Genomic DNA, 27,503 nt, shown 5'->3' with positions numbered 1-27,503 from the left:
TGGCGAACATGGAATAGATTTGGCTTGTGTTGACTGAGGTGTTTTCAGTTCTGTTTTATTTAGCTGAAACAAATACTAGTGTGATTAATTTGTTTGAGGGCTGCCTTTCAGAGCTCCAGCATGGCCAGAGAGCTCATTTCAAGCTCATTATGGTTATTTATAGTTCAGCTTAAACAAGCAATTTTAGGAACAGAGCTTCCCTCTTGAATCTTTTTAAGGGCCACGAAATAAACAACTGTATTCCTGGTTGAAGAGTTTGAATTTGAGTGGAAGGAGTTTTCTGGTAGTGCTTTTCTAATTCCTTAGGTGCGGACAAAGTAATTCAACAGAGCAGTCCACATGTACTGTATAGAAAGCCACTGTTTACAAAATGGAAATCATCAATGAACAAGGTGTAGAAAAAACCAGGTTTTATTTATGATACAGTGAGGATGGAATGTAATTACAGAAGCCAAGAAGCACCTGAAGCGGGAGTGAGGTGAACTGTTGAAAAATCAGCTGTCATTGGTATAAAAGTCTCTTTGATTTCAGTTTTAAGCATTCCAATAATCACGCTATGTAAAATTTGGAAATTTGCAGCTGATCCCTCCCTTGCAGTGGTGACTGACAACTCGGGGCTAAATTGCTTCTTTCTACAGAAGGAAAGAGCTAGCCGTTCTGGCCACTCATCAAGCCTGGCATGCAGTAACCTAGTTCCCTTTGGGAAAGATGGTGCCAAATAAATGCCTTGCTTCCTTCCTCTTTGCTTTTGCAAGGATGGCTGTGTACAAGTTGGAATGGTGGTCATCCCACTGCCACGTGTCCCCAGCTGCCAGGACAGCACGCCTTCAGATGGACAACTGGCAGGTCAGGAAGTTCTGCGTTTGCAGGTCATGTATTATCAAACAGTATGTCCTCCTGCAAAACCTAACATGTGCAATAGCTGCTCCAACAAGAAGTGGTTAAAAACTGTTTGTGATGAGTGGCTTGGTATCAGAAGGGAAAAGCTGCAATGCAAAAACCAATCAGTGCTGCTGCTGTGTGGGTGGTGTGACCCAGCTGAACGTCCACAACACAGTGGAGCAAGAGACCTTTGTAGTGATCCTTTGGCCTGGGGTATATCTACAATAAAATCATCAAGCCTGTAAAATAAAATGCTGATCTTCATCATATAGTCTTTTAATCAAAATAGGAAGAGTTGAATTTTGTGGTCACTATTTTGAGGAGGCCTGTGGGTTTCTCTGCTGTTGCCAGTGGTTAAGTGCTAAAGCATGGTGAGGCTTGAAAAAAATGAATACCATAAAAAGATGATTGTTTTAGGTGTGTTTGAAATGCCCAAGCATAAAATACTAAAATCAAAGTTGGGTTTCAATGCTGGACATAAGCACTTCCCAGAGTATATTTTCAGTATTTTGCAAGGGTTTAGCACTTTGATCACCCTGTGTTAATTTACAGAACTGCAGCTGTTAGTGTTTAGTGTTGTGAAAAATACAGTAGATAGAAAAGATACATATATTCTCTTTACGTAAATGTGGTGGGTATCTGATCAAGGTAACCATTCATTACTGCAGTTTCTTGGGTGTTTCAAAACTGCGAGTATTTGTATCATGTGGCAAATGATGTAAAGTTAAGACTAGCAAAAATGTGTATATATACTGTATAGTAGGACAACACAGCACTAGATGTGTGTTAGACTTAATCTGTGTTACTTAATTTGCTTTTACAGACATTGTAAAAAATTAACTTTTCATTCAGCTTTTGAGGTAATAAGTTAAAAAAAGCACCAACATGATTTATTCAAATGTCTAACCATCATAGAAGGTTCCACTGTATAAGAACTACATGATAAGCAGGTTCCTTATACTGTGTAAGACTTCTATAAATTTTTCATACAGACTTGACATCTGCTGATATGGCTTCGGATGAGTCCTGCCTTGAGTGTATCTGCTGAAGGCTTGCTTTGAAAGGGCTGGTCGATTGTAGTGAGCCAGAAGCTGTATTTATTTGCAAAGTAGTGACAGGTTCCGCGTGCACCGTTGCATTCGATGAAAGGAGTCGCTCTGAAATCTTCCAGGCAGCTTCCAGGAGAAACCAGTGACTGTCCTCCACCTTCATCACCAGCAGCAGTGTGCTAAATGAGACAAGGAGAGGAGCGTTCAGAGTACAACCTCAGGCGATGCTGTCTAAACCTTACATGTGGGAAAGAGGAAAAGCACTAGAATTGCTCCCAATTCTCATCTCCAGAGCAGACAGCCAGTTAATCCTGCAACTCCGTAAGGCTTAGGGGTTGGGCTATGCTTTAGCTATACGAAGGAGCTAGCTCATATGTTGATGCCACTTTAAAATCTTCTGACAAACAGCTTTTCTATAGTTAAGATTTTCACCGCTGGAAGTCTTAGAATTGGAGAATCATTTAGGTGGGAAGGGCCCACTGGAGGTTACTTCAGCCAGTTCCATGCTCAAAGCAGGGCTGAATCCTAAGTTGCCCTTGGTTACCCCAAGGCACTCTTGAGTTGTTAATAACTCAGAGGATGGAGTTTCCACAGCCTCTCTGGGCAACCTGTTCCTCTGATTTCCCTCACTGAGAACTTTCTACCATATACTTAACTTGAATTTCCCTAATTATGAAGTCTATCTTACTCCGCATCGCACGTGAGGAGCAGTGTGGAAACAAAATTAGCTTCTATACAATAACTAGTTCCCTCTATGGCACATTCTTTGATAGCAAATTACACCAAAATCATGCATCTTTACACCACTCAGCTGTTACCTTTGACACATACTGTGGTAATGATCAGAATGTTACTTTTCTTCTGTCAAAAGCATTGCTAACAAAGCAGGCATTACCTCTGTCCCTTTAAGAGCTGTACAGCTGCATTTCTAAGTGAAGCCGTTTAATTTTCTGTTAAAAACGGAAGGAATTTGAAGTATAAAAGAAAGCAGCTGGAAAATAAAGTTGCTAAATAGTTTTGCAAATGTAGGAAGAAGTCTGGGCACACCCAATATGTTTGCCTGCCTACGTTTTAATAAACAACACGCTATAAAAGTGTAAGCTGTAACCGGCTTGGATTATGCTGCGAGAGGCCCATTGTGTTTGTATAAACGAGTAACAGAAGTGTCCACCTTTTAACAGAAGGAGGGACTCTTGATCTCCGGCTGGTGTTACATGTTGCTGAGGTTTAGATAGTTGTTTAAAAAAACCAACCAACAAAATAACAGCTCCCCCCCGCCCCCCCCAAACCTGCAGCCTACCAGCTGTTTTACAAATTTGCAGAATTTGCTAAGGTATGAAGTTCAGGAGCAAACCTGTTCTAGCATCCCTCCACAAGAACAAAGTCAGTAGGAAGCAGCGTAAACTATTACAGCTTTGAGGCCTTTGCAGCTGGAGCTGGAAAGCAGTTAGTAAGAACCGCACCTGCTGTTTGAGCCCGGGCTTGGGAGCAGACCTGCCTGACAGTCTCGGGATGAACACTGGCATTCCTGCGCTCAGTGTATGAGCTCCAATGGTACGCCTATAATGTCTCTTCTTGTATAGGTCAGGCCTTTTTTCCTTCTGCAACGCTTGTGCCACTCTATGAGATGCATGTTAGTGGAGTGCCCTTGCTACAGGAACTCTTAGTGACTTCTGCGGCTGTTTGGGCAGGAGGCCATGGTGACTGCCTTCATGATTGTACCTTACTCAGGGGAAGGAATTTAAGTCAAGGAAGTAAAGCAATGTGTACTCTGAGATAGCCACAAGTGTGCTGCACTTCTTCCACAGTTGCCTAAGAAGCAAAAATGCATACACCAAACACTTAATTTGCTCTAAATGCTAGCTGGGAAAATGTGAACTCTTCTCACTGTGTGTTCCTTAGTGCTGGCAGACTCTGTCCTGGCACAAAGTTCCTGCTGAGGTGACAACTTCGCTCTTAACAATGCTCAGTGTTTACATGGGGCTTTGCAAACATTTAATTAATCCTTGGCATTCTTGTGAAGTAACTATGAGATTGGTATCAGGGCTTTTTATAGAAGCAGAAGAAAGGTCAAACATAGGGCTCGTCAAAAATTCAACCAGCCTTCTCAAAACCTTTTTTTTCTCTGTAACTAAATGAAAACTATCAGATTTCCCTTTATGTTTTTTTCTGAAAAAATTAAGGTTTTGGCTTTTGACAAACAAATGGTTTGCAGGTAAGATTGATTATTGTTCTTCTATGATGTTTTCTGCCAGAGAAATCCTATTTTTTTTCCCCAACACCATTTACTTGAGCATTCAGTCCAGTCTTCAGTAAGTTAAAAACATGGGCATACTGTTGCAGGTTTTGACTCTCATGTGCATCAAGCAAGTCAGAAAAAGAAGCATCTGTCAGATCATTCACTGACATTCTATCTGCTCTTTACCATGTTAAGCCCTTCAGCACTGACACGATCCCTCTGTACACTCTTGCAAGAAAAGCAGGTCAGGCCCTTCATTAGGTCTTCCATGGCACACCTAATGCTAAGCTTTTCTGTAACATCCCAGTTCCTAATTTTAAGATCACAAGAGCTAAGAGATCCTATATCCCATGGCTTATACAGCTCAGTTCTTGTTGGCATTTGAGTTACAACAATGAAGTTTAATTTTAAAAACAACAGGAGGCTGTCTCTCTTTCCAGCCTAGGTGAAATACTTTGGCTTCTAAGTCTTCAACCAAACACCAGTGATTTTAAGTTTCCGAAAGAAGGGGAAGTGTTTTGTTGATTTTTTTTTTTTTTCTCTCCAGATTAGCTTCTTAATAGTGATGTACATAAGTACCTCCCGATCTAGCTGCGAAAATGCTTTGTAGGCTACTGTCGTACCTCAGTGCAATTTTATTTGTTAATCCACAGCTGTCCCTGTGTTCTGCTCTGAGGCACTATTTTGTACATCAAGTAAGGACTCCAGATGCTATTCTGACAAGAGGCAATTTTCTCTGCAATTCACAGAAATTTTGTTTCTCCTCTTCTGCTTCCTAGAAACTAGTTTTGTAGTTCCCTTGTTCTCTGGAATGATGCATGGTTTTGGTGTTGCTGGCTCTAAAACAGAGCAGCATTCCTAGTATCTAAGGCTCAAACTTAAAACCCAGCGCCACACAAAATGTGACACCGGAGAACAAATACCATAAGGAAGGAATATCCGATCCACAAACTGCGCCAGCCTTCAGGGCAGTGAGGAATAGAAGCTTCTTGGCTATGGACAGCAATTGCCACAGCTGGGGCCTCACAAACTGAGCAGCGGCTGATATACGGCCTAATCTCGTCTTCTGCCACAGGCATCATTGGAAGAGGTGCTGTAGTTGAGAGCCAGTAGGATTTATCATTTCGACTTGCATAATAACAAATATCCCCAGGGTTACAGTAGAGGAATGGCATAGTACTAAAACGAGCCAAACATGAGCCAGCCAGCCCTGTTAAAAGAGAATAAGAAGAAGAAAAAAAAGAAGACATTATGGCAATCATTCTTACAGAAGACAATGCATGCTTTCAGTTTCCTGCTCCTTCCCAAACACGTGTCAGTAAAACCCTGCAGCCCAGAATGTTTTCCTGGCTTTACAGGTCCCCTTGAACAACACTAATGATATGCAGGAGCTCTCTCAGGGGCACTTTATGCAGACATACAGTTTTTGTCTTCTCATTTTGGTGTTTCCTAAGCCCGCTTACTAAAGTCCCGCCTGTCTCTTAAGTTCTGTGTATTTATTTGTTTTTGTTCGTTTCATCCAGAGAATTGAGGATGATTTTCATCCAGATGGAATCGAGGCTGCTGCTAGCAACACCTGTACATACCTAGATCCTGGTTGTGTGCTTTCTCTTGTCCTTCGAAGTACAGTAGGCTGTATCCACTCCAGAGTTTGTTCATGCCAACTGGGCACATTGGCTCTTGGTCGGACTGGCTGTGTTTCACCAGCAGGTAGCCCATGCTAATGCTGCGACCCGGCATGCCTGGCAGCCCGGGGCTACCGGGGCGGCCTCGCTGACCTTAGAAAGCCAGGGGAAAAAATAATACAACTTACGTTTGTGCTCCCACAAATAGTCTGATGCTACTTGATATTCCAGCTAGGCTGCTGATGAACTAAGCTTAATTGCATGATGCCTCTTCTTATGGTAAGTTATTGTTAAAAGAGCTGTAGTTCTAGGATTATAGCAGTTGCTTTTGAAGTAGATTGGTGCTGGATCAGGCACTATCAGAACCACAGAAAGGCACATACAAAGTTACGATGAATTTGAACATACTTTGTACAATACAGATGAGCATTTTTCCCCTAAAACGTTTTCTTAGTCTAAGATTAACCAATGGTTTTTTAATAGGTTGCATTTGCTTCATACAGTTCAAACTATGCTCTGCAAATAACCTTTTTCTCTGTGTACTTAGCCAATTAAGATAGTAATCATTCTGCTCTTTGATTGGATAAGTGCACAGCTATTTCTTTTACAAACACATTCCCTTAAACATCATCTATCCAAAGACCACCTACTCAGCCATTCATTTCCACAAATGTAGCTGTTAGCAAAACACTAGGCTGAAATACTTGAGAGGAAACCAATATACAAATACACTCACATCAAAATAAGCATGCTCAAGAGTGGACTGACATCTACACCTATGGAAACGTATCCCAAAAATAGTGCTTTAAGGTAACCGTTACAAGTTAGTTAATTGTCCCTTGTGAAAAAGCTGTGAAAACAGAAACTTCCTCTCTCCTCCCCTCCTCCCCATCCAGTGATGTACTAACTACAGAACAATTTATGGAGTGAAGCAGGAAAGAGGGAAGGAAGTGCTGTGTGACATCTCTTACCTTCAAATCCCACTGGACCCTGAAACCCTGTTGCTCCTTGTTCACCTCTGGAGCCAGGGGGAGCTGGAATGCCATCTCTGCCCTGGAGTCCTGGCTCTCCAGGTGAGCCCCTGAAACCTTGCACCAACAATGGTTATAAGCACAGTGATTGCAGAGATATCAACATGCTACCCCCTTTGTTCACATATGCTCTGCTTCCGTATGTTTGGTCCTATCTGCCAGGTTTACCAATTTACACTAAAGGCAAGATGCTGAGGTTCTTGCTCAGGCAAAGAGCACTGGCTTCATTGGAAAAAGTTGCTGGGATCAAGATTACGTGACCACACAGCCCTAATCTTTCACTTTTGCTACCACCATGCACCTGTGATGAGGTTTGTAGCAAGAGGTGCGCTGCATGGGGTCCACACATCACTAGCGCTACATTCCCTGGGTTGATAGCACGCCCACAAGGATGTGCACTTTTCCACCAAAGACATTCAGTCTTGATTTAAGTAAGATCCATATCTGGTGTTGCTTTGGCTATGTGAGTCTTGTCAAAGTATTCTCCTGTTTTGCTTATGTTCTGAATGCTCAGAGAAGGAGGAAAGCCAAGCCCTAGCTCTGAAAGACCAAAATTTGACTTTCCTTTCTGACCTACAGAATTCAAAGTGGAAGAGAGCCAAAGCAGTGCTGTGGCAGCCTCACTCTGCTAAGGGAAACTGAGCTTTCACTCTGACTGTGCAATTCCTACCTGGATCACCTGGTGGACCCTGAGGTCCCATATCTCCTGGGCTTCCTTGAGGTCCTATATTTCCACGGGGTCCTGGTGAACCTTGCTCAGCAACCAGCCTTGGAGGATGAGGGGGCAGCCCAGGAGAGCCTGGAGGACCCTGAAAGCCTGTGATTAGAAGCAAGATGAGATAGTTTGATTAAAAAAAAACAGCAACCCTTTATTTTCCTGAATGTGCTTTCAACTACAGATATGTTGCTGTTACTTGGCTGCTTATGTAAGAGAGGGACTGTGGTCTGCAGCTCATCGCCCTGGGTATAGCAGCTATATTTATTATACTGGGGGAACATGTGTGAGTATGGTGATTGTCTTCTCTTGGATAGCACACAGATAAGCAGAAGGAAATGAATGATGCTACTGCTCCTTCATTTATGACACAGGAAGCTGGGAAGTTCCCCCCAAAACAGCCAACGGCTCTCTGAGGTGTGGCACCATCTTTTGGTGGGCTTTGACAGACACAAATACATGATGGCATAGATAGAGTGAAGGATTTTAAAGATATTTTTAAATATCCAGTATGTCTAGTCTGGAGGATTTGTTTAGATCAGGAATTCTTTTTTTTTTTTAAATCTTGAAAATAGCTCTGATTTTGGAGTTGGCACTTCATACAAAATAAATTCATAAAGACAGAAAGTTGACTACCCATGTTAAATTCAGGCATCTGCCCGCTGGAATTTGCCAGGGGTCACATAAAGTCACGCAGGTTGGAGAGGACCCCTGCTCAAAGCAGAGCCAGCTAGATCAGCTCTGTGGAGGTGCAAAATGAGTAGTTCAGAAACGAGTCACACACCCGACTGCACTTACCAGTTACTCCTCTATCCCCTTTGGGTCCGATAGGTCCCAAATCACCTGGAAATCCTACTGTGCCCATAAAGCCGATGACACCTTGTTCGCCCTTTTGACCTTTAATGAAAAATGACAGGTGGCATTATTGCATTTCAACACAGATCAAGTGAGTGCAAAAGTCATGTTACTAAAGCTGCTGTAGTATAGGAGGTTCCCCTGCCTCTGGCCAAGGTCAGTGTCTCCTGTCCTTACCTTTAGGTCCAGGGTACCCGGGAATGCCAGGTCTCCCTGCTGATCCAGGATCACCTCTGCTTCCTTTTGGGCCAGTTTGTCCACTCACACCTATTTGTCCACTTTCTCCTTTGCTTCCTGGTGGAGCTGGTGTTCCAGGCTGTCCCTGTAGTCCTGGGTAGCCTGTTTAGAGCACATACAGGTTGCAGTCTGTTTATACTTATGACTTGGGCACAGCGGAAAATAACAGTACTATTTAATTGTATCGCATCAGGTTTTATTTCCTTAATTTAAGCAGGGAGATAATGCATAGTTCCCCAATAGGCTTACTCAGCACTCCTACTCCTGCTTTCAGGCTGGCATACCCTTCTGCTGCGGTGGCAGAGGAATTAGAGCATGAAAGCTCCCACAAAGCACAGTGTCATCTCAAGCAAGATTTCAGAAGTGGGGTGCCTGCTGAGATAGAACCTTCAATGAGCTGTTCCTTCCCCAGCAAATGCTCCACTTCAGTAGCTGCCTCCCTGCTTCATCCTAAATTGTCCAAGTAACTAGAGAGAAATCGGAGAGCAGGGAGTACCTGACTCAGTGCCAGGTGGTAAATAAGCCAAGGACTTACTGTTCTGTGTATCTTAGTGCTTCGGCTGAACATCTGGATACAAATAACTACTTCATGCTGTCTTGGGAATTATGGGAACAGCTTCTTTTTCCAGAATTACATACTGCCTGAAGCTAAACCTGGCAGGTTTCTCTTCAGTTACCTCTTCTGTCTAAGAAGACATTTGGACCTTGTTTCCAAGGAGAGAGTGACTTACTAACAAGGGGTTTGAGTGGGGCATCTCTCATGGTGCCTGTTGAAGCTGGATCACATGTGGATACAAATGCAAGATGCATGTGGTAAAGTAAGAGTAAGCCATGCCTGTCTCACCATTTTTGCTGGGAGGTGGTGTTCCTGTTCTCACTCTCCTGGCTGCTTCTATTTTTATCTTTTAATCCAATGACTGCCTGGGGAGTGGGAATCAGTATGCAGAGTCAGGCCAACTAACGTTCTTTTTCCGTTTGGAAAGGCAGGTATTTTGTTGGTTTTCAGCTGGTTTGCCTGTTGTAAGTTTTTGCCGCATTTACATAAAAATTTCCATGCACCACATAAAGATGATAGTGGGACACCTGCAACTTCTGCTATAAGCTCTTCACAGTGGCACTACAGTTTGAAATGATTGTGCAGTCCAATGAGCAGCAGGTATATCAGCCTTTAAATACTGAGACTCACAGAGTGGCTGTTTCATATGTTTGAGAAAGGCAGGCTCATAGCATGGACTTTTAGAGAGATGAACTAATACTTTCCACTGTAACTTAGTTTGCATGGTAATTTCACACAGGAAAATTTTGTAAGTGATTAAGAAAATATTCTGTAGACTTGCAAGTCTGCCACAGACCTCTGATTTGGAAGTAGTCGATTAGCATAATGCATCTGAAAGCTGTTAAGAGAATTCTGGTTGATCAAATCTGTTATTTGCATGTAAATCAAACCCTTCCATCAGGACAACCTGGAGGAACTGCCCTTTGCTTTTAAGAGGTCTGTCCCTATTATCTTATGTACCATTAGTTCTGTCCAACAATTATTCATACACTTTAGTGTGGCGTTTAATAGGGATAATTTTACTAAATCAAGACAGAAGTATCAATGCTGCTGCTAACTCAGTACTTACTCTTCTATAGTTGTCTGAGGGCACAACCTTGTACTTAATCTTTTATTGTTGTCTGAGGGGAACAAGCCGTGAATTACCTGGCACTCCGTCTAGACCTGGGGAGCCTTTATCACCAGGGTATCCTGATATATTTGAAATCCCAGGAGGCCCTGGAAATCCTTCCTGCCCAGGAATGCCAGAAGGGCCTTGGACTCCTGAAAGGAAGAGAAGAAATAATGAGTGCTGCAAGGAAAATACACAACTGCAATCATAAGGACTCACCTTAGACTAAGGAATTGCATTTTCAAAATGGAAAACACCTGCAGTAGCCACTGATTTTTGCTTTATTTTTTCAGATGGTGTTGTGGAGGTTTTTCTTAAAAGAACCAAATACTAGTTCTGTGCCAGAGCTCTCTGGATAGCTAATTACATCTCACTGTGTGGAATGCTAATGGTCTTGCGTCTGCCAGGTAAAATATTATTTCAAGATAGGAAGTATTCAAAATATTCTAGGTATATTGAAGCAGACAAGAAATCAGCTTTGTTCTTCACTGTCCTGCAGACTCAGGGGTCACAAACACTTAGCGTATTTTGGGGTCAGTTAAAACCGAAAGTTTCAATCCAAGAAATTCTCTATGGATGAAAATTATTAAATGGCCAAAAATCTGGCCCACCAATGACAGATTATCCTTTTAGGTAGATTCAAGTTGTCAGGAAGCCACAAAACCCCTTTTGTTTATACTTTGAAAAAAATCTGTAATATTTAATTCTGACAAACAAACATGAATAAGTGAAATAGCTGTTTCTTCCAGTGCTTGATTATTGATCTCTGAATGGTGTTTGAGGTGGCACAGCATGTTAGTAACAACAAAGCGTAACACAGAAGAACAGGAATGAGCCATTGAACCAAGTAGGCAAAGGCAGTAAGATTTTATATCTATGTTAGTTCTTAATCCTTTCAGAGCCAAATTTTGGCAGACTTTAAAAAAAAAACCCTGAAATTAGTTGATTCATCCATAAGATCAGTCTGGTGGCTCCCTGATGGAAGAATAACCGGTGGTGAGCCATACTGAGATAAGTGTAGCCCACTACAACAAGGTGGGTTTGAGCCAGAAGGCTGTATGCTTACATTACACGAGGGATGATGGTATGAGTAAAGCAGGGTGCATGGGAATAGAGCCCAGGAGGAATCAGTGGGACAATTACACATTGATGGACAATGAGGCTTTCAGAAGAAAAGTGAACACTGACAGATCTGCAACAAAAAGAAAGAAAGAAAAGCCATAGTTTATGTAACTGGAGCCTCATTAGAAATATTTTGGGAGCTGATGGCTGAGAGTAGTGACTGGCATTTGTAGCTTGCTGAGCAAACCAGGTGGTACAAGATTCTGCCACCATGGGGAAGGACCCAGGCTGTCCTGGAGGGGCTGGCTTGCCCAGCACTGGGCAATACACACCACAGTTTCTCAGCAAGGGCTGGCAGAGCTGCAGCACCAAAGAGTGACCTTCCCCACAGCATGAACTCTCCTACACGACTGTCTACGCTATACTGCATTTTGTGACATCTATGACACCCACAGCTGAAACAAATAATAGGTAGATCTTCTTCTCTGGAATACAAACCTGGAACACCTCTGTCTCCCTTCTGACCCGGAGGTCCTTGACTGCCTTCCACTCTGCTCGGCTCTCCTGCTTCCCCTTTGTCACCCACTGCACCTGGGAAACCTGCAGAGCCATAGCCATCTGGACCTGTTGTGGAGTTGTTCAAAATTAAGACAAAAGCTGAAATGTTTCCGTGCATAACAATGTACCAGCATGCTAACATACACGTATAGAACATGTGTATTTACTTAATACATGAGTCTGTAATGGCTCATTATGGGGAAAAAAGGCCTCGAAGCTTCAATTTTATAAGAGGAAAGACATTACAATTTCAAGTTGTTTTCTAATCCATCTGTGTGGCAGCATATATTGTATGAAGTTGTTTGCCAGAGCCCATAATAGCAAAGCAAATTCCTCCCATTCCTAATGGGTTTTGGGTGACACAGTTAAAGTCACATTGCAAAGATCTCACTGACCAAACTCGTAGCCAATGCAACGGTGTGCCTGTGAACAGGCAGAATAAGAGACTCACTCACCTGGCGATCCTGGTAAGCCCTTAGTGCCTGGTAAACCATGCAGTCCACTGATTCCTCTTAAGCCAGGCAAGCCTGTTTTAAAATTGCATTAATTATTATCCTAATAGTTTCTATGAGTCTATATGTATTCCTAGGCAAAAAATTCAAATGCTTGAATAAACACTATTCTGTGTTAAAATATTGTGTATTATATGCAAATGAATTCATAAGTTAATTAATACAATAAGCTTATGAAATACACCACACCATGTTTTTGTGATTGGCAAATTTTTTTATTGTCCAATAAACTCACTATGAGATTATTATTTTTTTTAATAGCTCTGATCAGTCTGGTAGCATGCTGTTAGTTCCAGTCTCACTACCACAATTTTTTAAATAACCATTTAGTTTTCCGAAATCTTCAAACCAAGATAATTAAGGCATAATTGCAAGCTCTAAATGTGATTATGACGAAGCTTTCTTCAGAAGAAATTGACTCTGTGTCATTTAAAAAAACCAACAAAACCCTAACAAAATGTCTAATAGCTGCTGCTGCTGCTACAGGTAAAATTTATGCCACCTATTTGTACCTGTCAAAGCGTTAAGCATAATGTTTAAGCTAGACAGATATCTCCAATCAATGGCCAGAGCTCTGGAGGACAATTCAACCTCACGAAAATAATTGTCTGGCTCTGTCTTTATAAAGGCAGCCTTCATAACTGCATTGGCTTAGATTTGATGGAGATTCAGACAGATGAATCTTACTAAAAGCGGGGCAATTTCTGGCCATACTGTAGAAAAATTCTGCTTACTTAATATATTAAGGAATTAGGTGGCAACCAATGAGATTCTGTATCTGTGATACAAACAGCTTCATTTTAAGCTATCACCTGTATTTTGATAGCAGAATTCTCTGAAAGTCATTTATCCTTAAAACCAGAACTTGGACCAGTTCTCAGTTTTTGGTGATGATGTAGGACAAATATATTGTTTGCTATCTAATGCCACATTATAATAGTCTAATACTGTATATCACTACCTTGCTGCATTATTTTTTTTTGTTTTTTGTTTTTTCTTCTCAGCTGTCACAAAAAAAGAAAAAAGTTTCCTGAAAACTGTTTTCCTGGTTGAGGGAGGTCATCAGCAGTTAAAGTGAGCTCAGTGGAGACCAGTCCTTCAGAAGCCATAAATCAGAAAGCAACTGATCATAAATCAGTTAACGCACCTGGACTTTATGAGGAAGAGGAATAAATATTTACTAGAGGGACCTCTGCCACTCTGAACTGCAAAAAGCCCCCTTTCTTCTTCACCCCAAAAGAACAATAGCAAGTGCTCACATGGAAGTGACTTAATAGTTGAAGCTGTGTGAATACCTGCTTGTCCTGGTAATCCAGGCCAGCCGGGAGTTCCCTTTTCACCTTGAAATCCAGGTGTCCCAGGGCTTCCTTGCTGCCCCGGGGGGCCAACCAGTCCCGGCAAACCTGTGCGACAATGATGAATCATTGCTAATGAGTGTCCTTAAAACCAATAGCCCAAAACACAGACTTGTGCTACCTTCGTTCTCCCAGGTAGCAAAATGAAGGCTTTCCCCTCCTAATGTCATTGTATGACACTGCACTGCTCATCCAAGTGGGAGAAAGTTAAGGAGAACAAAGGCAGGAGAGGCAAAGTGTAACAGAACAATTAATTAAACACCTCAGGTTTCTGACAACCTCCGAAATACAGTGGGATCCTCCTATTAAAATGATAATTTTACTTCTATTGCCGGTTACAATAAGCAATTTCATTTATGTGCACCTCAGTTTCCTTTTCTGCCCCATCTGTTTTTCCTTTCTGACTGGACCGCTGGTCTTACAAAAACTGTTTCCCTGTGAGGTACCTACCAAAACTACTCCAGTCTTGGCTGGAGCTTCTAAGACCTATAATTATGTAAAAAATGTGGAGCAACTGTTCTGAAAGAGCATTTTCATGATCCTCCAGCAATAAGATGTGTTCTTAAGCCCTGGGTTCGTGATCTAGCCAGAGTTCAGATCCCTAGTACTCTTGCACAGCTGGCCAACAAGCCTGGCTCAAAGGCTTCATCACTGGGTTCTGGGGGATATTGACTTAATTTATGGCAGAAAAGAGCACTGAAAAGCCCACCTCCACATAGTATTGAGACAGCATTAGAATACCTGAGTATGTCAGCATTACAACACTTTGACTGGACACATGATCACTATAAAAAGATCACTACAAAACTGGTATGAAGCAGAATTAGGCTTTTGAAATTTCCTCTTAGTAAGTTCTACTCCGAGTTCCACATCCTTTTCACTACTCTTTACCAACTTACAGAATGTTCAACATATATAAAAAACCTAATGACTTTCTTTTGAGGGAGAAGAGATCTTTTCTTTCTCTTCTTAAACAGTTTTATTCTTTGAAGCATTAAAAAGAATATTTTACCTTTCTGTCCCACAGAGCCAGGGACACCCTGTGTGCCCTTGAGGCCTTCAATGCCAGGGAAACCAGGATCACCGCCTTCGCCTTTTTGTCCTATGCTTCCTCTTGTGCCTGGGAAACCACAAAACCAGTATATTCTTTTAATAATCTCTATATGACCCTAAGCTAACAAGCATAACGTGAACTTGGCTACTGAATGGGTCCTGGTCTTGACACATAAAGACATTCTTCTAGTCAAGGTGCTTGCATAATCTCTGAGAATGAAGTTTTCCACAACATGATGGCCAAACCATCATTAAATTTATTTTTAAAAGTACTCCCCAAATTATGTGGAATATGACACTGATGTTCAAGCATACTGCATGTGCAGGAAATTTTAATACATTACCTAACCAGCCCAATCCAAAATCAACCTGACTCTGCTATCCCATCTTCCATAATCATGGCCCAATACTGGTCCTTTTGACATCAATGGCAAAAAATTACATAGAAATGTTTATCAGAGTTGCATGTGATGTTTGCTGCTGTAACTGTACCTTCAGTTGAAGAGGTAAACACAGCACATACTTATTTCAATAAAGAAAAGATGAACCTCTTCAGGAGCTGTCATGAAAGCACAGGCTCAACAGTCATCAAAAGCCCATGGTAGGCTCCCCCTCCTTGCCTCTGTGGACTTTAGTATGTGAAAAGTAATACGTGCAGAGCAACTGTGAAATTAATACCTGTTAAGCCTGGCACACCAATTTCCCCTTTAAGGCCTGGCATTCCTGGTAAGTTTACAGTATCTCCTCGGTCACCTATTTAAAGCAAAAATGAACACATGAGCGATCAAGCTTTACTTTAAACAGTATTTCCTGTGGTTTCAAAGAAATTGCAACTTACGAAGCAAAATTCAGCAATTATCATCTTTAAAGAATAAAACAGGAATAAGTTAAAGAAAGGAAAACATAAAAGTCTCCAGAACAACCACCCACCCTGCCATGGGTAGATGTATCCATGGACAGTACACCTTGCATGAAATTAACCTGAAAAGGTACTAACCTTTTCATAGCTTCCCACATCTACAATACCATTCTGTTAGACTGTAAGAAGACTCTTTAAGACTGAAGACCCCTAAGACTCTTCAGAACTTAATGCTGAGCATTTGATGGGTAATGAATACAAAGAGCGCTCAGATAAGAGAAAAAACTCACCTATTTCACCGTGTGAGCCAGGAGTACCAAAATGACCTGAAATTCCTGGAACACCCTTTTCTCCCTGTCATATAATTGAAAACAGATGTTAGTTAATGAGCAGCACTATTTCGAAATACTGAAAAAAGGCTATTAAATTTACCATTTTTGAGTTTCCATAGTACTTTATAGAGTCATTTGGCTTAAATGAGTTAAACCAAACCAGTACAAACCAAGGGACAAGTTATGTTTACCAAGACTGAAGTATGAAATTGAGAACATCCTATTACATACACATATATGGGTAGTGAGTCCTTGTGCTGGTTTTGGCTGAGGTAGAGTTAATTTTCTTCATAGTAGTATGGGGCCATGCTCTGGATTTGTACTGGAAACAGTGTTGATAAAACAGAGATGTTTTTGTTACTGCTGAGCAGTGCTTACACAGTGTCAAGGTGTTTTCTGCTCCTCACTCCACGCCACCCCACCAGTGAGCAGGGCGAAGGTTGGCCGGGGGGCCGCTGCTCAGGGGCTGGCTGGGCATCGGTTGGTTGTTGGTGAGCAATTGTTTTCATTTGCATCACTTGTCTTTCTTGGTTTTGTTTCTTGTTATTTTCCTTTTCATTGCAATTATTATTGTTATTTTTTAATTTTATTTCCATTATTAACTCAAATTACCTCAACCCGCAAGTTTTCTCACTTTTAACCTTCCAGTTCTCTTCCCCCATCCCACTACGGGGGGAGTGAGCAAGTGGTTGTGCGGTGCTTAGTTGCCAGATGGGGTTAAACCACAACAGTCCTGCAGCCCTTGATTTTGATTAGGAAAAAGTCCTATTAAAATCTAAGGGCAAAGCTACCTGAGAAAGGAGCATAGTTTTTGGCTCTCTTAAATAAATGATGTCTGTTAGTCTACTGTTAGGCCTTTTGTAAGAGTTTATTTCTTCTTGCGTAACTTATTTTGCAGCCAAAGTGAATCATGGTGAATTACCCTCTAAGAACTGAGATTCTTAAACTCTTTTACTGTTAGATGAGGGACAGTGAGTGTTTTTTGGCAGTGGTACCATCAGTTCTGCGAGAAAGGGAAGAGTAAACCCAGTGTTGAGAATAATTTTTACGAACAGCTATGGCAACAAGACCAAGGATCTAGAAGGAACTGTTTGGTCCTCATTGGCAAAAAAACTGGCACGTGAAATTTGAGTGCCTCCCAATAAGAAAAGAAAGCATTCTGCTTAATGAACATCGGAGAATCAAGCAAAAATTTGATTTATTTATTCAATTTTTATTGCATATTAATCTTTGCATTGTAGCTGTTCAGCACAATTTCAAGGGGTAAATGCCACTCCCCAGAGAAGCTGAATGCCAGCACAAGGACACCCTTATTCCCTCATGGGCATGAACTCACCCTGCCTCCCGTGCTGCCAGGGAAGCCTCTGATGCCAGGAGAGCCAGCTGGGCCAGGATATCCTTTCAGACCTGTCACCCCTTTCGCTCCGATGTCCCCTTTCACACCTGCCACATAGCTGGGATGCCCAGGGGACCCTGGAGTTCCGGTCTTTCCAGGAATGCCTGGCATTCCCTTGCTACCTGCAGGCAGGGAAGAAGAAAAATAATGATGATTTAAACTGTTAAAGCTGGGAAGGCTGACTTGCAGTTGCCTGTATGTAAGAAATTTTCCTGCTAGCAGCCTTCTTGAAACGTGGCACCATGATGTATGAGTACAAAAGGGCAGAGCACACACGTGACATAACCCCGCAAAGCTTTTCTCGGGGGTGGCTCCGTGAAGCACAGCTAGGAGCTCAGCTTTTGCTGTCAGAGTCTTTGCTGGGGGGCCTGCAGTGTAGTGGTACAATCAGCAGGGAATATTTAATATGGTAACTGAGAAAAGACACTGATCGATAGTCCTGAATGTGCTTTGCTTTGTTTTGCTGTGACCACTGACCTTTTAAGCCAAAGAATCCCTTTGTGCCCCTTTCTCCAACATCTCCTTTTTCACCTTTAACTTCCATCATCATGCTGGGCTTGAGCTTTGGGGGTTCTCCTGGGGGGCCTTGATCCCCACGGTCACCTACAGGGTAAAATACCCAACCATGTTACAAAAAGCTAGTCAGCGGCGCTGTGTAGGAAGTGAACAGAAGAGTGAATTTAGCAAAAAGGGATTAACAGATAATCTTGCACAAGCTATGGAAAATCCACTTACATAAAAAGTTACCTGTGCCAATACAACATGTCAGCAGAACAGTAAAGCTTAAGATAACGTGAAAACTGAGTTAAACTTTCGTACATACAATCCTGGGGAGCTGGACCCTGATTCCTATGTGATAGCTGATTTACCTCTCAGCAGATCAGTTAGGTATCATGTGTTTATAAAAAACCCAAACACACACTGGAGAAAGCACAGAAAAGTGGGTTAGCTCCAGTGAAAGGGCAACTCTCAGCCAAAGCATGCCTTGGCTGAAAGAAAGTGTTCGGATTTGTTACCAATTATTTTGTTCCTGGTCTCGATTTGAAGGTTACTGGTGACATCAGTAAATAATATCCTGAACAAAGGACCCAAACAGACTGTATGACTGTTACTAGTTCTTTATGGGATGTAGAGACAGGCCAGCCATCCAGACTTGTCTCCTATGAACATGCACTTATATTCTTATACTTCTTCACCAAGAAGTGTATTTGCAGTTTTCTTCGCAGTGGGTGATTTCACACATGCCTTTTGCTCAGACCTCCCCTGAAATACTGGGAGCACTGTTTTGCAACCTTTGAATTGCAGACCACTTTTCTTAATTACCTGTCTCAGGGTCCCTAGAAATAACATTTTGGCCTTGTGGTGAATCGTGTATTTAGACATAATGTTACGCAAAGAAAAGAGGACTGAGTTAGCTTTCATTTCACCGGTGATGATATCAACTGATACATTTCTGACTTTTAAGTACTTAATTGCTTGGTTTTCTGAATATTTCAGTTTCTTTACAGGGTAACTGAAGCAAAATCTTAACCTTTTCCCCCCAAACACCTTACACTTCCTGGGAAAAGGCTCTGTTAGTTCTGCACAAGCCCAGAGGTGCCACTATTTGAGCTCAGCTGAATAATGAAATGTCTGTCTCCAACCTTAAATGTGTAAAGATTCACAGAGAAGTAACTTTTCCCTGAGCCTAAAATCCAGGCCTCTTGGCCAGAGGCCCATGTGTGAAATAGGTAGAGGAATGTCTGAGCTAAATTTATCAAGTGAAAAATGTGTCGTCTTTGTCTTTGTGTCCTTGTAAAATAGTTCTCCAAATGTGAAAAGCAAACACAGTGGTATCACCCATAAACAAATACCTTTAAAGCCACGTGCACCCTGTGAGCCTTTATCGCCCCGAGCCCCAAACGGGCCAAATTCTCCTTTGATTCCCTTGATGCCTGGTCTTCCTTTGAGGCCTGTCATGCCCTTGAAACCATCAATGCCAGGTGAACCTCTCAAGCCTTTAAAGAAAGATGGGGAACAGAGTTGTTACTTCACTCGGATTTCTGCGAACTAAGTAAATGTGAACCAGCAACGCATGACTAGAATGGTACGAAAACTTGTGTAGCGGTACCTATGGCTGGGTGCCTTGATGCCTGGGGCAATCTGCAGCTCTACATCAGGCACCCAAGCTCTCTGACAGGTAAGGAAGAGCCGGGGTTCACTAGACTGCCTCAAATGGCCAAGAGGAGATGTGGAGATGACCAGAACTTTGTGTCTTCTTCTGAAAGATCAGCTGAACCCCTCCCTCTCCTACAGATAAGCTAGAAAAAGGGACCTAGTTCCAAGCAATGTTTTCAGTCTACCCATTCTTCTACATGTGGAGATACAAATCATGGGTCTAAGTCTGGCTGGCTCTCTTTCACCAAAAATTCCTGTACTCCTCTTTTCTGAGCAAGAGGACGCTGTTTTCCATGGGTCATTCCAACAAGTAGTTCATCATTCCTCACAAGTGAGACCTGATCAGTACTCCAGAGTTGTCCTAGGAAAAAAGTCCTATCTTTCCAACTGATGGAATTGCAATGTGCACTTTTAGGCACGCACCCCACCTTTGTGTTTAACTTGGCTTCACATGGAGTTCAATCCTGTTGAAACTCCCTGTGTGATGTAGACAGCTTGCATTATACATAACGTTTTTGTGGCTGGCAAGCGAGAATCTCGCCTTCTCTATAAGAAAGACTGGTATCCTGGTAAAAGTCAACATCGAGCTCTTGAGTCTGGCATTGCTCACTACATAACTGCTAGCATTAAAAAACTTAATGCAAAGGTTCGGGGAAACATCTCTTATTTCATTAAAAGCTAGTGTGACTGGGACAAGGGAAACATTTCTGGAGAGAGAAAAAAGACTGTGCATTTTTCAAAAGGAGAAATAAGACAGCCATAACTCTTCTAAATAGGGCTGCATGTCACAGGCCAGCATTTTGACAAGCACAACACAGGCGTAAACAGCCAGTGATTCTGGAATATATTAGGCACATGACCCTAATTCTTCTGTTTTAAACAGATGTAGCCCAGCAGAGAATGTGTCCTGTTCACCTCAGTACAGAACAGCTTTAAGCAACTTTTTTCTGTTTCCTTTATTATCATGAGTTACGAACTTGCTGAGGTGTTCTATGCCTATGGTTTTCCTATGTGACTAGCTTTAAGTAAGGGAGTAAATACTGCAGATCTGTCTATTGGTATGAATAAGCAACTGTTTTCAAAGCAGCCATCCAGAGCTCACCTTTATCTCCTGGAAAGCCATCCATTCCACTTACGCCAGGGGGACCAGTCACACCACGTGTACCTTGTAATCCCGGGTAACCTGTTTCACCTTTGTCACCAGACAGACCTTTGAGGCCCACAGGGCCAGGAAAACCTTGCTCACCATCTTCTCCTCTAGCACCAGGTGGACCTGCCATGTAAACAGGGAGATTAAAAGGCGTTTGGACATACACAATGATTTCATACAAGGTAGCTCAAGAGAGAGAAAACTGCTATCCTACCAGCTTCATGTTGAGGGGGGAAAATTAGGATTGTTTTCGGCAAAGAACCGCAGAAATGATTATAAAGACAAAACAGCTCATCAAAGCAAACCAGTCTCTCTACCAGCTTGGCTCTGTACCCACTCCCAGGAAGGATCTTCCTCTCCTCTTTAATTTAAGAATTAATCCCCTTTTCCATAAGACTACTCCCATTCGGTAGCTCCCTCCTCCCAGTCTGCCACCAGCAAGTTCTAACCTGGCTTGGTGGGTGGCTATAGAAGGAAAAGCAGCAGCTCTGCCAGTGAGGACCGTCATCACCCTTGCTTCTCACCTGTGATACCAGCACAATTTGCAATCACAGTGTCTGCACCATTGCTGTCATTTCCCTGGCTGGGAATTAAAGTGTGGTATCTGCCACAACCCCAGGCTTAACTTTCTGCTGCAGAAACCATACAGTTGCCCTGCCACAGGGAACCGGCAGGAGGAGTGACACAGGACAGCAATCGTTCCTCACCCACAGGTCCTTGAGAGCCAGGCCTGCCATCTGGCCCACGGTTTCCTGGTGGGCCTGGGAATCCACGTGTTCCTGGTGTTCCTGGCAATCCCATCAAACCGGGGAGACCTTGTGGCCCTGGATCTCCTTTGGGTCCTGGCAAACCTGGGTTACCATCTGCTCCTAAAATGCCATAATCATGCATTAGAGAGCATAAATATCTAGAGAGCTTAGTATTACACACAACTTCTGCGTATGCACTGGTCTTTCACAGGGTATGTGTTTCCTTTGAAAATTCAGTGAGAACAGGAAAAGCAAATTAAAAGACTGCTCATTAGTTTTAAAATAATCGACATTACCAGTAATGATCTCAGTATTTGCATTGGAAAGTTTGACTGGCTCTTTCAAATCAATGGAAACAATTTGCACCAGGTGGATATAGACAGAGCAGTTCTCTTCCATTTTTAACCCCAGTAATTCTGCAATTCCTGATCTCTCTCTTTATCACATACGTCTTTGTAAGAATCAAATCAGGCAGCTGACTGAACCACTGAAATAATGCTCTGTATCTTTTCTAAAATGCTATAGGCAGGAATACAACCATTTAAGGCAGATGGTGGGTTGTGGTTTTGCATTATGCACGAATTTTCAAGTAAGGTCATCACACGGCATTGTTACAAGATTCATACAAACACCTTAGCAAAAAGGCCCTGATTCTACATGACTTAGTGCACTGGGTGAAAATTTACAGCTCTATGATGTAAAAGCAAAGGAGGTGTCAAGATTTAAAAGGTAATGCCTGCTTTGCATTCAGATTGGAGAAGCGACAGTGTAAGAGACCTCAAAAGTACACGGCACTTCAAAATCCATGCCAAGTGGATCTGTTTCTCTTTATTCAGGTTTTACATCAGTGTAGGTGCACTGGCTTGACTGCAGTTAAGGTGCTTTGTAACTGAGGTCACATAAGGTGAATTTTCTCAACAACAAAATACAGGCTTTAGCTCTCTGTTCTGAGGAGACAGTAGTTTAAGTGGCATAGATGATACGAAGGAATCACTAGCCACTTCATACAAAACTAAAAATCAGTATGAATAATTAAAATTTTCATGTGCTTTTTTTGGAGCCATTCTGTCAGAACTGTAAAATAAATCAGGAACAGAGAAACTAGTAATGCTTTTTCTTTTCGCTGTACTGATTTTTCGTTCTTACTAAAAAACTTAGTTCTACAGAAATGCTTAGAGAGAAGGTACAAAGTCACACAAATTTTTTTCCCCTTTTCAATCCATGTTTTACCTTTAATTCTTCCCCTTTTCAGAGGTGTTAGCGATGTTCTGTGCCTTTTCTCAAACTTGTCAAGTGCCACAGAACTGCCTTTATCTCTTTTCTTCACTCTAGGGCTCTACTGAAGGTGAAACCAGCTCTCCTCACTTCAAATAACTCATGTAATATGATGCTGCTCTTTTTTTAAATTGTATTGAAAGTAATGAGAAGAGTCTACAAAACAGGTTCCTGTGATATACCTCCTTGCTTTGAGCTAGTCACACAATTACTACTGCTTTCTCACTTCTGCAACAGGGCAAGGGGGTAATCAGCAGTCCTAAATTTAACTCTGTGTCCAAATGCTACTGAAACTCTGTATCAGGGGATGCTTATTTCACATATGCTGTTGAGAGTCCTCCACAGAATTCTGAGTGACAAAGTCAGATTTTGTACATAAACTATGGTTCTCTCTGTTTTCTAGAAGTTTAGCGTGTATTTTTTTTAGCTCTGTGAAATAGTGAAATAAAATGAACACCCTAAAAAGTTATGAATAAGTATATAATGTTATCTTTTTCTTGTTTCTGAGCGCCCAAAGACTGACCAGGTAAAATGGCTTATTAACATTTACTAAACACTATGACCTCTTAGTTAAAATTTACAAATTCTGCATTAGTGCAATGTGCTATCCTGCGAAGTCATGTCTTATCCAAACATCGCCTGGCATGGGAAACAATCTCCATATTATGCAGTATGTAAGTGAAAAGTCAGGGTAATAACTATATCACCACTCCCATAACTACAGTGGGGAAAAATTAACAGCACATCTGAACACAACAAAGATGAGCAAAATCTGGTTCTTTGGTATCCAGTTGTAGCTGATTTGCTGTAATGTAATGTGGAGGAATGCTGGCCTTAAGCAATGGATCTCCAGAAGGTGTTTGGAGGACCCAGGCATACTGGTAACAGCTGAGGTAGATGGGGAAGGGCTGGGAGATCATCAGGCACTGGGACTTGATGCTGGGGTCATCAGTACTTCCAACGCATGGGAGATCATCAGGCACCAGGACTTAATGCCGCGGTCTTCAGTACTTCCAACACATCCTAACACTGTCTCTTACTACTCTCACTTCTCCAAAATTTGGCTTAATTTCTATCACACTCTTACTCAAACATTTCTTTATTTGAAATAGTTGTTACCTCTAGCTCCCGGTACTCCTTGATCTCCCGGCATGCCTTTCAACCCTGGGAAGCCAGGGAGCCCGACATCCCCTCGGGAACCTGCTGCTGCTCCTAAAACGTCACCAGGCAGGCCCTTCAGTCCTGCCGCTCCCGGAGCACCGGATTTTCCCGTAAGGCCTGGGTGTCCCTGCAGTCCAGGTAGACCGTTCGGGCCCCTGTCTCCCCTGGGCCCAGTAAAACCTATAAATAAAACAGGGACTAGGTATTACAGGGTTCACTACAAATATTGGGAGTTCAAATCCTACATACACCATCATAATGCCTTTTATATTACTGTAATTTTCCTTAGTTCTTAGCGGAAACCTATAGAATTGAACAAAGTGTTACATGCATGTTTTTAAACCATGTAGCATTTATAAGAACATTTGACCAAATGTGGAAATCGGCAGAACTTACAGATGACCCCTCAGGATCCCTAGTCCTGGGTGATAAAAGATCCACAGCTCCAAGCACAGTTACTTCTGTGCAACTATTTTGACATGGCTATCGCAGCATTTTATAGATGTCATATTCTGTAAAAAATCAGTTCCTTGTACACAAAAACCTGCTTTGATACACAGCAGGGGTAACACATTTCAAGGGGTGACACTTGAAAAAAAATAGAAATTGCATAACTGGCAAGACCTGGGGGAGTTGCCCAGATGGGTCATTGCTGTTGCTGTTCCCCACACATCTCAAGGGACCAATGCCAATCGCTTCAGACTCTTGATGAAGGAGTGCCACCATCCCTGTCCTCTACCCTGTAGGTGAATGACTGGGAGGGCACAAGCCCCATTACCACAAATGACAGAGGAAAAGCTTCTTGTGGACCGGGAAACTGGACCTGCACTGGAAGTTAAGTCCAAGCACTGGTGAAAGATAGCATGGAAGACTGCAGAAAATTGCTCTGAGTGCTGACCGCGCTGTGGCCTGGGAGCCTTAATTTAGCATTTAGAGCACTCTTCAGAGCTTAGCAGGGAAAACAGAGGTTCATGGTCCTGCCCTACACTGCACAGAGCATGTTTTATGATGCATCCCTTGCCTGTTGAACAGAAGATGCATCAACTCTTCTTTTGCTTTCTCTTTTGCCACTACAGATGCTGTAGATGAGCCTGAAGAATACTTTCAGGCCATGTGCTGCCTTAGGGAAAAGCAGCAACTGGGCACTGGTTTCGGGAAAGTCTGCAGCACTTCTTTGGAATCTGAGGATTTAGGGCTTTGAAAACACATAGATGGAGAGAATTTCTAGAGAGCTCCTAAATTAGGTTGCATCAATAGCTCCTGAAATGTGCTACAGAAAAAACCTGGTGCCCATTTCTCTGACCTGATTAACCTGATCAACCACAGGGAAGTGATAGCTTCTGCAGTAACTCTTGCTGGACTGACTGATGATCCATGAACATACTCACTGGAGCTTACATGAGTATGCAGTGCCATTATTTGAGGCTCATCTGACTTACTATCTATGAACAGATCAACTGTACATGCAATTAATTCATGTGTCTTGGACATCCTGGAACCTCTGGAGAGATACAGAAGCCCTGGGATTTAATCTGTACCTGTTACAGACTAGCCTAAAATATGACAGGTACTGAACACTTGCAAACACTGTTGCCACCTATGGCCAAGGCGAGTAGCTAGTACTCTGCCTCTGATACATCCAGTATAATTTATGCTAATGCTGGAATGAGTTAAATAGAAATACTAATACTAGTATTTTTTCCTTTCTGCATCATAATTCTAAGTATATTCCATCTGGAATCTGAAATATCTTGTTATTGAATTCCTTTATTTCTATGTGAATGTCATGAATTTTTACTGTCACACAATTTTGCACTATAAAGAAGATTTTAAAAAGTTGGAGTCTATGTTACTTTTCGTAATTACAGAAGTTGCAGGAAATCCTTTTCATTTGAAAAATAGCAGTTTTGTATAATAACTTAATGTTTGAATGTGGAAGGGAAGATAAGTGAAAAATGTATCTGGAATCAAGTTTTTCTGTTTCAGTGACTATAGTAAAGAGGCCAAAAGTATATAAAGAATGACTAATTAATTATGTCAATATACCTGGAGGACCTGGGTATCCTTCCCGACCTGGATCACCTCGTGTACCATTTGGCCCTGGGTAGCCCTTCGGACCTGGATCACCTGGGAATCCTCTCACACCTTTTGCACCTAAATTATATAAAAGAAAGTAAATAAGTGTGATCTGAACAAACAAAACAGAAATGTGCATATAATGTAAGAAAAGGTAGTGGTAAATAACATCATGTGTTTTTGGATGCAGAGATGAAAATTTTGTTTAAATTAAACGGGACGACACTGTAGCTCTTTAGCAGTACTCAAGATCAGCATCAAGACATGGACCAAAATCTAGGCTAAGTGCTCTTACAAACACAGATTAATGTGACTTAAAGACTAATGATATGGAGACTACTAGGGTGAAAATAATCTCACAGACTTTTGGAGACTTTATTTTGTAAATTAAGGCTTTTAGCTTAAGGTCAAAAGCCAATGTCAAAGAAGAATGCTCAGCAGAAACAGGCATGAGATGCTGTAGCAAGAGCCAATTTTTCTCTTTCCTGCTCTACTGATCACAGAACAAAAAGAGACTGGTTTAGATAAACATGAAATAGAAATGTAAGGCTAAAGGTTAGATCTAATCATCCTAGAAACTGAATACAAATTAACCAGCCTACTTACTATATTTGTAACAGTACAGGCCTATAGCTTTGGTAGGAAAAGAAGGGCTGTGCCCTGGAAAAGTGTTCCTCTGGCACTGAACTCATGTTCATATCAAGTTATATCCTGACAAGTAAAATAAGACTTCACTTCCTTGTGATTTGACATTTGGGTAAGGGCAAATATTACTGTTTCTTAACATCTCAAAACCTGCAAGCATTTTGTAGGATTCTTTTGTTAAGTTTATGAAATTATATTATTTTTATGTTATATTATTATTTTATGTTTTTTCCATACAATAGTTTTATTACATGAGTCTCCCTAATTAATTGTCTTCCAAGATCAAGATATTTTGGTAAAGTTCTTTGAAAATAATTCCTGTGGAATGCTTTGTTTCCCTACCCCTCCCGCTCCTCAAACTCCTTAAGTTTCCAGCTAAGGCCTGAAAGTCAACGACATGCTTTAACATTTTAAATGTTGTTGCTTATCGTCACCATGAACTGCAACTCTTTTATTTATGACACTGAAAGCAATTTTCTCTCTACTTCTAACTATGACAAACCAAGGAAAATACCACTTGAATTTTGAGACTTCCTTATACTTTAGTTTTCTGAATTTCCATTATTTAACCATGATTTTTTGCAGTTTTAGCTGTTGTCTGTGAAGGGGAGAAGGAAACCTTTTAAAAGATCACAAATAAGGTGCATATAAATGGCCAATAGCATCTTCCCGGTGCCATACAAAACTAGTGTTCTCTCCCTTATATGAACAATAACTTATCAGAAAGCAATTAAAAAGAAAAATCCTTTCTTTCAGGTCTCAGTGAAAGATTCTAACGTACCTCTTACCCAAATAGCATCTTGGTTTTCTTTCCCATCTGTAATAACTGACTTTTCATTCATTCTGTTCAGTATTGCACTAAT

The 27,503-nt window shown here is 41.7% G+C and overlaps 1 protein-coding gene across 2 annotated transcripts in view; it reads right to left on the bottom strand.

Moving 5' to 3' along the window:
* Positions 1 to 395: 395 nt before the first annotated feature.
* COL4A2 (collagen type IV alpha 2 chain) overlaps positions 396 to 27,503 on the bottom strand; it is a 147,925-nt gene continuing 120,817 nt past the window's right edge. For both annotated transcript variants that reach the window (XM_040584519.1, XM_040584520.1), the window contains exons 28-48: positions 25,966 to 26,073; positions 23,878 to 24,099; positions 21,442 to 21,603; positions 20,687 to 20,857; positions 19,281 to 19,424; positions 17,905 to 18,030; positions 17,368 to 17,549; positions 15,990 to 16,053; positions 15,519 to 15,593; positions 14,800 to 14,907; positions 13,728 to 13,835; positions 12,376 to 12,447; positions 11,861 to 11,986; positions 10,336 to 10,452; positions 8,574 to 8,735; positions 8,340 to 8,438; positions 7,497 to 7,643; positions 6,767 to 6,883; positions 5,757 to 5,948; positions 5,094 to 5,380; positions 396 to 2,110 (exon numbers count right to left, since the gene is read on the bottom strand). In XM_040584519.1, the coding sequence (XP_040440453.1) occupies positions 1,856 to 2,110; positions 5,094 to 5,380; positions 5,757 to 5,948; positions 6,767 to 6,883; positions 7,497 to 7,643; positions 8,340 to 8,438; positions 8,574 to 8,735; positions 10,336 to 10,452; positions 11,861 to 11,986; positions 12,376 to 12,447; positions 13,728 to 13,835; positions 14,800 to 14,907; positions 15,519 to 15,593; positions 15,990 to 16,053; positions 17,368 to 17,549; positions 17,905 to 18,030; positions 19,281 to 19,424; positions 20,687 to 20,857; positions 21,442 to 21,603; positions 23,878 to 24,099; positions 25,966 to 26,073 (3,044 nt within the window). In that variant the 3' untranslated portion in view covers positions 396 to 1,855. The remainder of the gene's footprint in view (positions 2,111 to 5,093; positions 5,381 to 5,756; positions 5,949 to 6,766; positions 6,884 to 7,496; positions 7,644 to 8,339; positions 8,439 to 8,573; positions 8,736 to 10,335; positions 10,453 to 11,860; positions 11,987 to 12,375; positions 12,448 to 13,727; positions 13,836 to 14,799; positions 14,908 to 15,518; positions 15,594 to 15,989; positions 16,054 to 17,367; positions 17,550 to 17,904; positions 18,031 to 19,280; positions 19,425 to 20,686; positions 20,858 to 21,441; positions 21,604 to 23,877; positions 24,100 to 25,965; positions 26,074 to 27,503) is intronic.

Source organism: Falco naumanni, chromosome 2 (genome assembly GCF_017639655.2).
Source record: "Falco naumanni isolate bFalNau1 chromosome 2, bFalNau1.pat, whole genome shotgun sequence".
In the NCBI taxonomy this organism is placed as follows: Eukaryota; Metazoa; Chordata; class Aves; order Falconiformes; family Falconidae; genus Falco; species Falco naumanni.
Note: the sequence above shows the minus strand (reverse complement) of the source record. Positions and strands in the feature narration are given on the sequence as shown.